This window comes from Topomyia yanbarensis, chromosome 2 (genome assembly GCF_030247195.1).
Source record: "Topomyia yanbarensis strain Yona2022 chromosome 2, ASM3024719v1, whole genome shotgun sequence".
NCBI lineage: Eukaryota > Metazoa > Arthropoda > Insecta > Diptera > Culicidae > Topomyia > Topomyia yanbarensis.
The window spans coordinates 349919958-349937472 of NC_080671.1; the positions used below are offsets into that span (position 1 = coordinate 349919958).

The 17515-nt window shown below is 38.3% G+C and overlaps 1 protein-coding gene across 8 annotated transcripts in view; it reads left to right on the forward strand.

Annotated features, from left to right (window-relative positions):
- LOC131684205 (uncharacterized) overlaps positions 1 to 14458 on the forward strand; it is a 36299-nt gene extending 21841 nt beyond the window's left edge. For all 8 annotated transcript variants that reach the window (XM_058966875.1, XM_058966882.1, XM_058966881.1 and 5 more), the window contains one exon: positions 10106 to 14458. In XM_058966875.1, the coding sequence (XP_058822858.1) occupies positions 10106 to 11903 (1798 nt within the window). In that variant the 3' untranslated portion in view covers positions 11904 to 14458. The remainder of the gene's footprint in view (positions 1 to 10105) is intronic.
- The last annotated feature ends 3057 nt before the right edge of the window (positions 14459 to 17515 follow it).

Sequence of the window (17515 nt, forward strand, 5' to 3'; positions counted from 1 at the left end):
TTGGTTCGATTCCCAATCCCGCACACAAGGTTACAGTTTTTTCAAAAGAGATTTTTCTACCACTAAAAAGAGGCAAATGAACCTAATGTTAAAACCTCTATAATCGAAATATTTTCTGGATTCAATGTAAGTGATGAAGCACAGAAATTATATGCCAGAGTTGCCTGTGTTAGTGTCCTGATCAGTTTCCTCCATGTACATTTGTTATTTAATTTACAGTTATAATTTATGGAACCAAACTATATTTAGTTTACCATCTAAGTCTAGTTCGACCATTCCGAGACATCGTTTCGTTCTTCGCATTATGTTTTTAAAAAATCCCTTCTTTTTAACATTCTTCATGTTAAGTTCACAACGAACTGAAATTTCTTGCCATGCAGGAAGGTTCTTTGAAATTATATGGGTTTACGAAATTATAACAGACTGTTGCTCAGCACATTGGATTCAAAATAATTAGGTTTCGAATTTAAATATCCACGACCATCCAATCCCGGGATTACGAATTTTGATTAGAATCTTAGTACAGAGACCAAAGACCCGAAACGTGCACAGATTTTTTTTTTTCAAATTCAAATTTTGGAATAAAAAGTATGTATTCTATACTTCAAATTCACAAAAACAGCTGTTCGTAAGAACAGAGTTCTATACAAATCGACAAATTAAAAATAAAATGCTTATGCGTTTCGAATTCATCTCTTCAGTACATGCACGGTTGGATCTTCTTTCTTTCTTCGTTCCAACTGAGAACTCTGGCTTTTGATTTGAAGTTGCACACAGTTTTTACGGTTTTGCAGTTGCCGTTATTGCCTGAACAAGTGTCACAAAGTTGGCAACCATTTGGGGATCAGGCAACTGTGACTGTGTATTGGTATTAATTGTCAGAGATGAGTTTCCTTAACGACTGCTGTTACGGTTTATGATAGTGAGCCGTTTCATCATAGAATATGGAGGTAGGAATCTGTCATTGATAACTGCAAAGCATTATTTGTAAAATAATACTGTCGTGTTTTGTATTGTCGGATCAGGTAGGAAGGACGCAATCTTACCGCGTAATCACCATTGAAATAATCTAGGCATAATTAGTTTTTTCATGTATCCTTTGTAACGATTCCACTTTTCTGTACAGCGATACTTTTAAAGACCGTATCACAAGTTCGAGGTGCCGTATCGGGCAGTTGAATCTTGATTTTATCCATAAACACGAGGATATTGAATTTTATTATAGTGCTTCACGATCAACGACATGTTGTAGATTGTTCTGCAAAATGATTTTGTTTGCCTGGCGTAATCTATCGAAAATTATCATTATTGAATGCCTGATATGATGGCATCTGATAGAGGTGACTTTCGCAAGGCTAGGCTATGAAACCTGTAACTAAATATTCCAAAAACTCGGGCTAATACGGAAAGACTCGAAGTCCGTTAAACGATCACTTCGGCAAGAATTAAAATATTACAGCGATAGTTGTTCAAATTGGCACTTCCCGACAGATTTTACAATACAGTAATTCCTCCAAGATTCACCCAAAAATCTTTAAAATCGCGAACGACCATCTTCGATAAAGTTGAAACATTAGACGTTTTAGCAGCATGGGTTCTAAGCAGTTTGCACGCAAAGCAAAGCATTTTGATTTAAGCGCAATACTTTCAAAGGGCCTAAAATTTTTTGCAGGTATCGTTTAAAAAAAAAGTGTTTCGAGATCTGTATTTTGCACAGCAAAACACTCCGAGAAAAAATTGCAGGAAATAATCTCTTCTTCGCAAAAAAACAAATGCTGTGTAAAAAGTTGTGAATTTATCAAAAAATTAAAAAACTTTATTATAAACTAAAACTACAAAAAAACTCATTTTTTAAAAAGATTTATTTTTTGGTAACGAAAGTCTGAAGAGAATGAAAATATATTTAATGTGATTGCATCGCGAAGAAGTAATTGGTAAAAATGTTTTTCTTGCAACTGCTTTAAATATGTTCCTAAATTTCATACTAACTGGCAGACAAAAACTTAATTTTATTACAGAATACGATTCTCATAGATATTTTAAATTTTGTTATCTTTCTTTCTATTTCGAGAGTTTTCCTACTGGAGCTGTAGAGCTGAGTTCACAGAAGGGCTCCCAATCAGAATCACTCATCACTGCTTCAGTCCAATTGAAGCAGGCCGTGATTTTGATTGTGATATCGACTGTACGGTTCAGTTGTGCAGTGGAATGAACTTGACGATCGCGTTGGAATGAGCGTTTATTTGTGTGCGCTTGAGACCGCGTTAATCGGATTAGAAGTGCTGTAGGGGTTACTAAATCATTGGGGTCGTTTTTGTGTTTATGGAATCTTGGGCGTAGTTGTACATGGATGATCGCGATTGTATGTTCGTCTTTGTGTACCCTCGCGAAGGGCTCGAGCGTTTGGATGTTATTGTGTTCGATTGCGTGGGCGTTTGTTTGTCGCGTAGATGTTTGTGTGCCGCGTGTGCTAGCGTGTCACTTCGCATGCTTAAATTCTATTTTAAAACCGGGTGTCCATTTGCATATTTGCGTGTGTTCTTGGATGATCGCACGGACCGTTAATGTAATACCAAATTTTCAGTTTATGGTTCAGATGCTAGAAGAGTGTGAGTTCTCTATCACTATCAACTCTATCACTAGAGTTCCCGGTCATGTCACCATGGAACGTATTGTCTAGTAGATATTAGCGTCATTTTTCTGATTAGTTCAGCTGAGCGCATAGACCTAGGCGGCTAGGGCCGAGAGGAAGAATTTCCGGACATAACCAATTCATGATCGCGCGAACACAAGCGTATGTAGGCTCATTCTTCAGACCGCGTTTGTAAATTTATAAGTGCTAGAACGTTCACTTAGTCACCAGAGTGTTATCCTGTTTGTAAGATCGTAAGCGTAGGTATGCATGGATGATCGCGAAGGGCTCAAGCGTTTGTATGTGAACGTGTTTGTCGCGTGCGCTAGCGTGTATGTAACTTCTCGTGTATAAATTCGGTTTTATAACCGTGTGGCTAGTCGCATATTTGCGAGTATTTTTGAACGATCGCGCCCGGATTCTGAATCTGATACTTAATTTGCAATGTATGGTTCATATCCTATAAGAGAGTGAGTTCTCCCATATTACTAGAGTTTCCGGTTATGGCCAAAGAGGCATCCACGTAATATAAAATTACCCCAATAACTGAAATAGAAGCAACAAATCTCATCACAACAACTTACAGCAGTAAATATGGACGGTTGTTGATACAAACGAGCCTGATATATAATACAATTCCTATTATGCCGCTATTCTATTATGTATCGCTGAGGTTTCTATTTTTGGGTTGTAACCGGGTTTTTTCCCAAATCATTTTAACCCGGCCGAAACCTGTTTTTTTCTATTGATCGACTATAGAATGTTTGTTTAGCGTTTTTTTAAGAATCTTGTATTTATATTTTAGCGACCGAAAATTAAAGTCGCAAGGATAGAACATGCTTTGTAAAACCCACTTCAACTATCTTAAAATGTGAAAATCGAATATAAGCATCAAGCATAAAAATCGGACAGAGATCCTTCAACACGAGAATCACTTAGAAAATTCTCACTCGAAAAAATTTGCAATAAACCTCCAGCATAATTGGCTTGTGGCTAAATCCGTATAACGTTACATTCAAGATTGAAAGTCGGATGAAGAAGATTCATTTGTAAGAACCCAATATATTTATTACGGATTTTATACCGGCTTTTTGTAATCGACTGTTACATGGAAGAACTTCTTTTAGCTTCCGATTTTATCATTCTAATATATTTAAAGCGGGTTTTATGAAGCATGTTCTGTTCTTACGACATTTATTTTCGGTCACTCATTTAGTCCGCAGCCAAAAATTTCAGCTCGTTTTTTATAATACATCGAACAATAGTCATAGTTACCCTAATAAAAATCAGAATAATCATGTGATGCCTAAGCCACTTTTATCCTGCTTGTTACTCATTTTAGAAGTTGTTTCACTTTTATCAAAGTTAGATAATTTTTCACCCAAAATTTACTAAATACCTTCCCAAAATTTACTAAAAATTTACCCAAAATTTACAAAATACTTCATTCGGTGAAAAGTAAAAATTAGTAATATGCACAAAAACATCGCACCGCAATCAGAACTCTCACAAATTGCGATCCGAATTCTTTCGGTTGGTGGTTGATTCGCAGCAAGAAACGCAATCGACTTAGCTCAGCTTGTGTTGGAAAGCTATTTAGATACAAAATTGGTAAATAAATGTTGGATCAGCGATCAGACAATGATTATATCGAGAAAGACTTATCAAAATTTTCAGATTCAAACCAATTTTAATGACAATAATGCTCATAAATAAAAAAAAAAAATAATTTTCTATTATTAAAACATCAAAAACTCAGAAAACCTAAACTTCCCATGAAAAAAACCGTTTTAACTGGGAAAGAAACCTTGGGGTTTTTTCCCCGAAAATTATAAAAACCCGATTTGGTACATCACTGTACGCCATAATTTTATAAACGCACAACATTATACTACGTTCACACTACGAGTTAAAGCGTGTTTTAACGTTATCTATGACATCTATGACATTGACTTTCTTGTTGCTAATTATAATAACGTATTTTAACTCTGTAGTGTGAACATAGTATTAAAGTCAAAAAAGCGCTTTTTTGCACAAGAAGAAATTGATTACGGAATATAAAAGTGAGTGTACACGCATTTTGCAATTATACTCATCATGTTCCTTGTGTGTATCAAGCTGCTCAATCAGTTTATTTGGCTGAAAATCTAACGTAAATATAAAGACTCTATTGTACTTAACAGTCTCGTTTCTGTATCTAATGTTCTTCGAGTATGATTAAATTTTTGGTTCAACCTTTCAAATGAAATTAAAGGAAAACGTGTTAATCTATGTAAATGGAAAATTTCTGAGAGTTCCAGAATCCACTGCATATTTTAATTGTATTGTATCTCAGAACTACAGAATACAATCGAACTGCAGTGGTAATAATTTGGTTCCGAAAAAGATTAAAAATAGAAATTGCATAATTCGGATCATATTGAGATACCTTCATAGGAGGCAAATTGAGTTGAACCAAATGTGTACATCGAGCACTATATTTTTCATAACGGAAATTAATCAGGTAAATTGCGTTTTGACTTAGATAGAACGACTTGGCGGCTGCTAGACACTGATTTTCAAAATACCACCCAACTTGGGAGAACGACTTAAACAACTAGTCGAGGCGGATAGCGAGACACATAAAAGTTAAATTTTTTCTTTTATGTTAGAAAAAATCGCAAAGTTTGCTTAGTTCCACAGTTTATGAGAAAATTTACAAAAATCAAGTTTTTAGCACTCTTCTTGGTCACCGGTTTCCATTTGCTAACAAAAATTGCATTTCTGGAACCTGGGAAACTAGTTTGCAACATTATTTAGTCTGTTTCATTTGTGGAAGATTTTTTGTTGTCCCGGGAGTACTTCCACTTCCACTGGAAATTCCGGACAAATCCGTACAAGTATTTTTTCCGGACACACGACCAAAAATCCGTACTGTCCTCCCAAATTCCGTACGGTTCGTCAGCTTATGCATGCCCAAGAATAAGACTAAATCTCAGGATGTTTAGTATATCCGGAAGAATTATGTCTACCGATTTTTGTAGAAATATTGAACGAATATTATCAGAGCCGGGTGATGTTTATGGTTCGAAGGTTGAGTTTGATAGCCCATGTAATTGGAGATTGTGTGAAAATCTGACAGGCCAGTTTCTGCGATGGCTCACAAGTCCTGCTAGGACGGAGTCCATCACAATCCTAACCTGTCGAATTCTCGTCTTGCACAACTGACCTAGAAAAGTGGCTGTTCATTAGAACATCCACTGTTTCACTATCGCCAGTTGTGAGAGAACTCTAGACTAGTCGCTGACAGTGTGCTACTTTGGATCTTACCGTTTGTGCTCCTTAGCCTACAGAGGGTTTTAGATCCTCTCCTTGCTTATCAGTTTGTGAGCCACATATGGAACGGTGTTTTTGTGTTTAGTTAGTGAGACGGGCTGCCACCGATGAACTCGCTATCGTTGCTGGAGGCTTGCTATGATCAGAAGTCGGTCGTGAAACGTTCCGTGTTGGGTCATCCACAGGAGTCTTTTCAGTCCATGCTTGCCCAGAACTTCTACGTTCGGCGAAGACCAGGGCACCCTTCAGCTGCCGCCTTCTAGCCTTTCCGAATACGTAATTCAGCTGGTTGTGTTGGGAGGTTATCAGTTTCACTGAAGACTCATCTACCGCCAACAGGAGCTCTGCCGTTTTGAGGACCATGCTTCTCTTCAAGACCCTCCAGCGTTCTATGCAGAAATGGTCGTTCTGATGCTGCATCAGACGGATGAGGTACCCAACGAACCGCTCGATGCTGTCGAGAAAATACCTGATGTAAAGCGCTTGTTTTGGAATCTGCTACGCTTCAAAAGCTTCCAATGAAGTACCTTCCCAGATCTTGATCGCAACTATGGCACTTAACTGTATATTTGTCTGCACAGGCAGTTTCGAGATATTCTGGTTTATATGTGCACTTCCTACATTTGGGTCTCGTATTACTTGAGCTCTGCTCCGTAATTATCAATCAGCGCGCATCAAGTAGCATTCAGCTGGTCATGGCTGAGAGTATTCGCAGGGTATCAAACCAAAATGATTGCCATCGAGTATGACTTGGTCATTTCGTTGAAGGTTGGGCGCTGCTCAGTTTGATGTGTCTGTTGAGGATCATGCCCCTTGATCTTTTTCGGTTGGGGTTCTATTGTTCGGTGAATTGGTGTCCGTCGAACGCTGTCGCTTAGTTGGTGCCTTCCCCTTCCCTTTCGCCAACTCTAGTACTTAGCGTTAGCGGGTTTGTGGACGTTACTCAGCTGCCATGCATAGCGTTTATTCGCAGCTCCGCTTAAGTGATAAGTTCCTCGTGTTCCTTTTGTGTTATTCTCGGAGCCTTCCAACCCATCGGTTGCTTCGCCGGACCGGTCTGTGCCCTCTTTGGCCACTGTCCGATCCTCGTCTCTAGTTGAAAAGTTGTAAATGGATGTAGTACAACACATAACATCCTCCAACGAGCCACTATTCAGCAGCTCCCTAAGTTTGAGGGTGATAAGCTGGATTGCTGCAACTACATATTGTTGAACGCCGCCCACAAGGTGAATTTTCGCCTACAGCGGTATACAATACAATCGGTTGATATTACGTCGCTGTTGTGCTATCTTATGACTAGCGCCATTTAGCACATTTCGAGAAAAACGATTTTTAAAGTTTGAGATTGAATATCTTGTAACTTATAAATGGTAGCACCAATTCAGAGAAGACGATTGATGCTTCTATCGATTCTGTATTAATCTCCCAAAAATTACGAAGATCCAAATTCCATAGAAAAAACATCAATTATAAACTTTTATCCATATCTTTGGTTTAATTTGGTCTATAAACAATCAGTTAGAAGCATTTTGATAGAAATTAATCAGGGAATCTAGAAAAAATAGTAACTTTTAGTTACAGTGTTGCCAAATATGCTATATTTCCAGTTTAAAACTTAAACTGTGTTTTTCTCGCAACTTATGCATTTTTTTTAAAATGATTATGCCATTGTGTTCCTCAGACATTTTTACATATAAAAACGTCTAAAACTTCAATATAACTTGAGCAAATCCCAAGATACAGCGATTTGAAGCAAAAAACTCATAATTTCTTATCATGTTTCTCGCTATATCTTAGTAACCAAGTAGAATTTCAAAATTCTGAAAACGCCACTTTGTAGAGAATTTTCAGACAAGTAATGTTGCATATCTAACGCAGTTTGCTCCAAAATGGCGTTTGTCATAATATAGCACAACAGCGACGATTAGCTATGGCATCCCGAACAAACTAACACAATCGATTAAAATGACAATGGTTCGAGTGATGTGTGAGGTCCGAGTATCAGGGACATTCTATAATTCTTTTGAAACTCAGAAAGGTCTACGACCAGCCCTGCTATTCTATATATCTTTAGAGGATGTGATAAAAAGAGCGAGAGTTGACACGAGTGTTACTATTTTCTGGAAGTCTGTTAAACTTTTTGGCTTCACCGACGACGTGGTAGTAGAGGTAGTGGTAGTTTATTTGGGGCTCAATGGTGATCTCCGAAAATGCGAACAGCAGATAAATTTAGAGACGTATTCTAGCAGGTAATCGTGCATACTATGGGCTTCAAAAACCCTTCGATCTAACAAAGTACGCTACTGCACGAAGTCAACCATCTATAAAACGCTTAATAAACCGGTTGTCCTCTACGGTTACGGAATCTAGACTATGCTGGCGCTCTTAGTGTTTTCGAATGGAAGATTTTGCCAAAGATCTACGATGGGGTGCAGAAGGAAGACGAGCTTCTGTATATGCTAGAAGGACCATCTATCGTTGACACAACGAAAATACTTATGCAAGGCATGTTGGTATAATGGCGAACGACAACCTGGTAAAACTGGTTCTCGAAACCAATCCGACAGAAACAAGAACCAGAGGTTTACAGCGAGCCAGGTGGGTTGACCAATTTGTGGGGGACCTGAGGAGTTTTCGTGCCCTGCGAGGCTGGTGACAAACATAGAACGAGTGGACTGGAGACGACTTCTTGATACAGCACAGCCTTATATTGATTAGTAACGGTAAGACGCCTGGAATCAGAGCCTAAAATTCTCATACCTATTCAATGAACGACGAAATTCAGAGAATTCATTTTCGTCCTTTCCCTGCCTCTTTCGTCGCTAACTGCATGAAAAAATAAAACAATAAAGGCGATGTCCCCTCCTCTCTCGATTCTATGAAAACGAGTAGCAGCAGCAGCGACTTTCGTTTTCCTATGACAATCCGAAGTTGCAATTTCGTTTTGATGCATGGTCAGTAATTTGCGATTTTCGTTCATTAAATGAAATTAATGCAATGTGCATCTAATAATGCAACTAGAACATAGTTAAAATAAGAAATATGCACACCGATCAGGCTTCCGTCCTACAATACCATCATTAGCTCGCAAATCTACAGAATCGAGCATCGACAAATAAATATCATTGCTAGTGTATGTTCGTTTCCCCAGCAGTAAGTTCAATATCGAATGTACCAATATCATTCTGAATCTCAAAGTGAAAACGAGCGTGTGGAGAGAATAATGTAAACGCTCTGCTACATGCATGCTTTGTCCTAGCCTATTGTCTCATTTTCGATTTCGCAAAGTGCTAGTGGTATGGAAAGAAGCTTCGTTCTTTCGTCATTTTCGCCTGATTTTGGCAAATGAAAAAATCATTTTCCGACTCTGCCTGGAATCAACCAAGTTAACCGCTAGACACGTGGACACCGTCGCGTGTCTCGAGGGGATCTGTGTCGGCACGTATATTATCGCCTGTCTCCACTCTCCAACATCAATATCGAGTCCGCCATCGATGTGGGATCAATGTTAGATCTCTTAAAGCGGACTTCTTGGACATTAAAACCACCGAAAAGGTTTGATCCGTTCCACCTCTATTAGGCGGGGGATGTTGAGGACAAAGCTGTCACGATTTATAATTCAGTTGGCAATTTCAGTTTTGTTCACATCCTAGATTAAATTGTAGTGGTAAAAATGGAGCTGTTTTAAGATTTGTAAAACGCTGGATACATCAAACACTTAAAAATCTTGGCATTAACCACGTAGATCGGATTAGTGTAGAAAATGCAGGCTTGAAATGTTTAAAGGAAAAATTCTGCTCCTGGGATTGGCTAATATCGCTATCGTTAGTATTCTAAGACTGCTATTGGAATTTTAGTTCTTGTCATCCATAAAATTTAATATTTCCAAGGGCTTTTCCAGCAACTGAAATCATATATGTATAACCAGTGATCGAAAAGTTTCGGTCAGGTTGAAGAAAACCAATCGTTCATGTAGATCATGTACATAGTCACAATGAACTATTGCACAATCCTTTATGCATATATACCCTAAGCACCTGTATTAAAGCTAGCGGATCGGTTTAGAAAATATTTATCAATTACCTATGCATAATTATATCCAACGCTTTCTAAATTATCATAAAACATTAATGAATAAACTCTCATCTTCGTCACCAGGTCGGCAATCGGTTCCATGAGCGTTGTTGCACGTAGTCCTTCGGCCCAGCTGGCTACACCCCGAGCAATGTCTCCCCAGGACGTGGTGCGTATCTACGTTCCTCCGGCACCGCCCGGGGAGCTGCGAAAACCTACACCGCATTCAGCTTCCACAACCACTGTTATGGCCGCTGCTGCGGTGAGCTCTGCTGCGATCAACAAAAAAGATTCACCAACTAAAAGTACCGGCAACAATCGACATTCGAATGGCTCCAACTACTCTAGCAGTGGAACACCCGTCGTTGTAAGCCGTCAGAGCAACTACAATGACGACGAAGAAGACGAGGTCAAAACAAGAAGGAACAGTGAGATTGAGTTATACCAGGCCCCGTACAGTAGCGGGAGGTTCGAGTATGGCAGTGATTATGGAGCGACTTCATCAATCCAAAACTTTGCTGTGAATGGACGCTCTACATCAAGCTCAAGGCGAGGTAGCATGTCCCGGAAGTCACCGGCACCGATGCTGGATGGGGAATTCATTATCGAATGTAGTCATTTGAAAGGAAGGAAGTATGTACCGGAACATCATACTAGCCAAACCAGTTTGAATCAAGGTGCAGTGAAGGTAAGGAATGGTTCGGAAAACAACATTCACCGGATGACGTCGTTCGAGGAACTGGCTAAAAATAAGTATCTAAGCGGAAGCAATAGTAGTCTGTTAAAAAACATCAGTGATGATTATATCATACGTCAGATGATACGTGCAAAGGGAAATAGGATGACCAGAAGCGAGATTTACGAAACGGTTGATAGCAGTGAAAGTGGAAGTAACGATCGATATGAAATGTATGCTTCCATCAAACCACAGCAAATTTCAAGGGGACATAAAAGTGATTACAATATTCAGTACAAGAATCTTTCGACAAGGGGTGCTACTGGGGAGGGCAACAGTCAGGAGTACAACAGTTTCGAATATAAAACATTTAAGACGAGGCAAAGTAGCAGGGAAAGCGGGAACGATAGTAGCCCGTTTGACTACGATCTGCTACCGGATGGTCGACATGAGAACACTGCCCTTCGAGATTACGATAGATTTTTCAACAACGAAGATGACGATGAGGATAAACTTCTGAACAAATCATCGGACGAGTCTTCCACTAGTCCTCCTCCACACAGACAATTGCATTACGTGCAAAAAACACCAGCTGTAGTAAAAAGCCCCAGCATTGAATCGGTTCCACTCCTTGCTTCATCTTTAACGGGTACTCCTAGAACATTTAATGCCCCTCCATCTTCGGCTATTCCAGTGAGTAACAGCATGAAACGCAACAAATATTCTACGGAAGCATTCCGACTAGAACTGTCCTCGCCCTTAACATCATCCAACCGTCGAAATACTAGTGATTCCAGTTCCTCGGCTAGCGGAGCTCTTCGGCAAAATCAACAGCAGCAAACTGGCTCGAGAATTCCTGTCATAAAATCTCCAACGTCGCCTACATCATCTCGGCAAGGCTCGCTACGGAAACAGCACCGTTCAAAAATTCCAACATCACATCAACAAATTACTTCGCCCTTAGCCCCCACTAGTACCATCCATCATACTGCAAACGGAAGCAGAATACCGCCACCATCTCATTTTTCACCAACCTCTTCAGGACCATCATCACTTACGTCTTCTCAGCGAGGGCATGAATCGAGCAGCATTGGACGATCACGTATCAGTTCGTCTATTTCTGCACACCAAATGCGCCAAACGGCTGCTGATTCCAATAAAATTCGTATTAAGGTAAATCAGTCCCAATCGTATAGCTCCGGTTAGATGTCAGCAACACCGCCAATAGCTTGCCCATGAAACGGTCAAGTTCTCTATTCATTCCAGTAACTAGATGATAAGACTTTTATTTTACTCTATTTTATTAACACGTGTTCGATCAGAGCCTTTAAGCGTAGAAGACTGGATTTCGAATCTGTTTATTAATCGATCATTTCGTTTTACTATACTGAATAGACACGAAACGAATTTTAACTTATGTTTTAGAAATTGGTTGCGTGGACGCAAATAAAAATTTTACATCAAACTGCATTTATTGCACTTACTGAAAGTAGGACGACGCGTTAAAATATAGCAAGTAAAACAAAATGGCAATATATATTACTATTCAGCTCGTTGTAGATGGTCAATGATTTAGGCCGAGATGTATTAACCAAATTGAGCAGATGCGCGTGGAGGTAGAATGCTTAGGCGAAGTATTGTTGAACTTTTCCCAAACCACACGTTGTGGTACGAAAACATTCCGTAACTTAGATGTCAGCCAGCAGGCCACAAGCGGTTTAGAACTGTCCCTCTGTTTCAAAAATTCAACGGCGTGTGTGTCGTTTTATGGAGAATTCAGCCTCTTTGTTTGGATTTTTAGTTGCGTCATAATACAATGCCGTTAGCAGAAAATTAAATGTACAGACGTTTCAATAGTAAAACTATATATTAAAGATTGAATTTCAAACAGGAATTTGGACGAGTAATACGTTATGGGAAACAACGAGACACACATTTTAAGCTTACTGTAATTTGTGATCTTTTCTAAAACAAACTAAAACTTCCAATGCAATGGAATTGTCAGCGGAAATTGTTTTAGCATTATATAAATGTCGATTGTATTTATACATGCTACATGACACTCAAACTCGTTTGGTTTGTTACACATTTCTATTCCAGTGGTCTGAGTAGACAAGAAATTCTGTTTCGAAAGTAATTTGCTTGATTTTGCCTCATAAACTTTTTTGAGGGAACAGACCAGTTGATCAGAAGAGGGGATCCACAGTTTCAATTTAGCACGGAAACGGCCTAGTATTCATCAATTTCCAAGAACGTTGAACGTGAACTGAAAGCTATACATACAGTGAACCCGGTTAATTACCCGCTATTATCTATTACTTAGAATTTTCCTGAATTAATTACTTCTGTGTTCCTGATAATAGATTCTCAAATCACAAAGAATCCATTGACAAAAGTTTTTCAAATTCAAAAATATTTCTTCGTGGGTTTGACTAGTTGGTGGGATCTATCTGAGCTTAGGTGAGCTTTTAAAAGATATGCTTCATACCACACATACCAAAAAGTCCTATATGAATCTGCCCAACAATTTTGCAATTCGTAACCGATTTTTGGCATTTAAGACTATCGTTGTGACTTGATCATATTACTGGCTTGTAAAATCATAAGTTTACACCTACAAATTCTACCTAACATACGTTCTAATAAATAGGTGCTTTTACACAATCAATACTACCGCCAATACTTGAGATTATAGAAAAAAAGTATGCATGAGATAATGGGAAAAATGGATTGTCGTTATGCATTCGAATTGAATTGACGTATTGATGGGAATAGTATTTAACGTGTAAAGTGGACTCTACACGGGCAAAAATAATAACAATAAACCAATTGTTGACCATTGTATTGATGCTCTAAAGGTATTAAAGGGATCTTTAAAACATAGATTCAATAAAATTTGAATGGAATTGACGTCTCGTCTATATTTTTTGGCAAGTATAGGGCCCGCTGGTGACCGTAGTCGCGATACGAACAAAGTTGTTTAGTGGAATCTCGTCTAACCCTTAAAGGCGCAAGTCGATTTTTTGAAAATTGTCTCACAGATCTAGTACGTTACAACGATAATTTTGAGACTATTTTCACAATGTTGTTTTAAAACAACATTGCGCATTTAAGGGCTAATTTATTACAAAGACATCTAAAACAAAAAAAAAGTTTGGCAACTCCCACACCTATTACCTACTTAGTAATGCTATGCTCAATCTTGGGTTGAACTCGATAATTCCAATAATAACCTGTAAAGTGACATTGACGGCATTGTGATCTGTACAGCTAAACACAACTAGACAAAGTTAGTTTGTAACTGTTTCTGTTAGAGCAAACATGACGGATGACATACTACAATGTCATCTCAAATATACATAAAGGAAACATACAAAAGTTTAACCCGTTGTTAATATCTCTGCCAATGTAAATGGATCTTCAGTAGCGCCAGCAGATCTGAACCGAGTCGACTTTTCATGATTTTTTTTCTTTTGAAAAGAAGTCGATAGATTAAGAATGTTTATATTCATTAAATTATTTCGTATGACTGTATATTACAAAAGATAATGGAGAAGTAAAAAATATTTATATTTGGCACGAAACAATAGAATTTTCATTGATTTTGACTTTAAAACATTGGCGTACATAATTGACATTTGGTGACCCTGACTGGCATAAGCACAGTGCCGCTTGGGTTTCTAGCTGATACTTTTATTCTCCAAAAATGTATTGAGCGCATAGACGTTCTTATTTTTTTAATAAAATCAAGGGATAATATTCGATGTAACTTTTAGTATAGAACATAAAAGAAGTCACTATAGATTACATGTTGACCATGTTAACCGTGATGACATTTAAAGATTTATTTTTCCTTTTAGCTTAAATAGTGTTTTTGAAAAGTCATCTCTAGTTAATTCGATCGTCGGTCGTTTGTCGTAAGCCTTGCATGGCACGAAGACTCAGATTCATGTTGCTCATTGCGCAACTCTTCTCGTATCGGTTTGTTGTCCTAACATTCTAACGACGTGTTTAACCCACCGCAACAGTCCAATTCGCGCTGTGCGAGCGTTGGGAAATAATCCAAACAGCCGTTACAATTCGAGGACCATACGCCGTTCCCACGTTCCTTATGCTATCCTCGCTGATCAGGATAAAATAAGATTATAACAGAACGCAATTTCCGTAACAAATTATGTTATAAATTTGGTAAAAGTAATAGAAAATGTAGGTTTGATAGTTTTTATTCATGACCTTCTGATTGGGTAACCACATCTTAGGTTCGCAAAAGGTTTTTTGGAGTCCAAAGTAGACATAGTTCTTTGCTGATGTCATAGCCAGCGATGACCAATGAACTCTAAAATATGAACAAATCGACCATCTTGATATTGTCACTGTTCAACATTCTTGGCTATCGCTGTCATGTATTTTGTCTTCGGTGTATTTATGAATAGTAAAATCTATTTTGCTTCTGCCTTCGGTCCACGTTTCCCAATCCGTATTGAGTCGCAAATAAGAGTGCCCCTCGCCGTAACCCTCTCCGAAATTCAATGGAACTTGAGAGAACAACCCAAGTAACAAATGAAGTTTTATGCAATCTTAAGTTTTATTAGTGGCTATTAAAACTAACATAAAACCTCAATTGTTACTAGGGAATGCAAACTACTATATATAATGTGGCTGTGGTCCACTAGGAGGTTGATGACAGTATATTTTATCTTTCTCCTGACAAAACCAGCGAAGAGGCCGTGTGTCAGCCGGTGGGTTGAAGTCTCTCAGCCAAGAATTGACCCACTGGGTTCCAGATCCCATGTCGTTAGAGGCGACTGAAAACAGGAGTCTTCGAGTTGATGTTTTTCTTCGTGTCGAGGACTGAATGACTGATATGCGCATGATTAAAATATACCAGTCGCGTACGGAGTGTCGTGGGTACTATCCTTGCTGTGTCAAGCAAATCTCTTACTCTGTGTCACTAATGCCCATTTCGAAGTTCGCTATGCTGCCCATATATGCATAAGAGTCCCATATTGAAAAACAGCAAGCCGAGAAAAACGCTGTTCAAGATTTACATTTTTCATTGAGCCTTATGGATGGGACAACCAGGTTGTGGTATTTTTTTTCGATATTTTCTGAACAAACCTGGTAATCTTATTTGTGCATTATGATTCGGTGGTGATACAGAATACAATCCAACAGATATCTCATTTTCGACAAAAATCCATATGGGACTACTATGCTTATATGGGCAGTATAGGCGACTATAATCCAACGTGTTTGGTATCTTCTATTTACTTTACAATAAAAGCCGGTGATGAAATGTGCAATGCTCTGATTGAACATGGTTAGAGTAGCACAAATTAATCTTCAGCATGAACGTACAGCAACTATGAATCTATTCCGCCTTTTGCAGGAAGATTCAAGTCGGCAATTGATGTTTGACGCCATTTTGAAAATAAAGATGGTGGCATCCGTTTGCCACAAAACAGTACAAACCATCATCATAATATGGGCGTCATTTGAAAGGACGTGGTCACTTGGTCAGTAAAAGACTGAAATTGATTATTGACACCAAATCCAAGATGGCGATTACCGGTTCCGAAAAACAGTGAAAACCATCATCAATATGGGTGTAATTGTTATATACTTTTCTATCATTTCAGCCTTTTGGGATCTATGAACTCACACTATACGAAATGCGTAGTTCTTTCAATCATACGGCTCTTCAGCTTCCTTAACTTCGCCACGGTCATTCCGGCACCGGTTCCGGATGGAATCAATTGGGGACTTTTGACGCCATTTTGAAAAAACAAGATGGCTGCTTCCAGTTTCAAAAAACAGTGAATCATAAATATGGGTATCATTGGAAACAGGGTAGTCAGTAAAATGCGAAAATTGTTTATTGATGTCATTTTGAAAACCAAGATAGCGGTTTCCGGTTACAACAAAACAGTGGAAATCAGCACCCACATTGAGAATGGTTTTCACTGTTTTGTAATACCGAAAACCGCTATCTTGGTTTTCAAAATGGCGTCGATAATCAATTTCGGTTTTCTACTGATCACTCACTTTAAAATGATGCTTATATTGATATATCCGCGAAGGCCGAAACAAACTGTTTCATTATACTTTACAGTGGCGTAGCCAGAAATTTGGTTTGGAGGGGGTTTTGATGAAAATCGCAATTTTTTTGAAAAAAATGCTAAAATTTAATGAGTTTGATAAATTATTGAAAGCTCAAAAACATAAGTAGTCTAACAGATGTCATTCCAGTCTACAAACAAGAAGGATCAACATGGAACAGTTTTCATACCTCTATAGATTATTTTCTTGTATAATATGTCAATGAAGTCAAAAATTGCGATCTTTTAAAGTGGGATAAATGATCTAAAAAATTTTCAACGTTCAAGATCACCTAATATAATAATCCTTGACTTTGAAGGTTTGACAACTTCGGGAAGTTATCAACATAAAACAGCGCCTGCTTTGATATAGAAATTTTAGTGATTAACTCTCATAGAGGTAATTATGGTGAATTAATTTTTCAAAAATATTAAGAGACATGGTGCCTTCAGCAAAGTTTTTGATAATGTCATTTCAAACAATTTTGTTGAAAATATGAAGGCTACATGAATTCAACATATAGGGATTTAAATGGACTAGGCCTGCTATATTTCTTCTTAGTGAAGAAAAATTTAGGTGAAAACTATTTTTTTCTGCGCTACGGATAAAATTGTTTGAAACAATCATTGCGAGTTGAGAACACAAAACCTATAACTAAATTATGGATGGATGGAACTGAAACTTGCGTTTCGACTTCATCTCATCAGAATCCGACACTA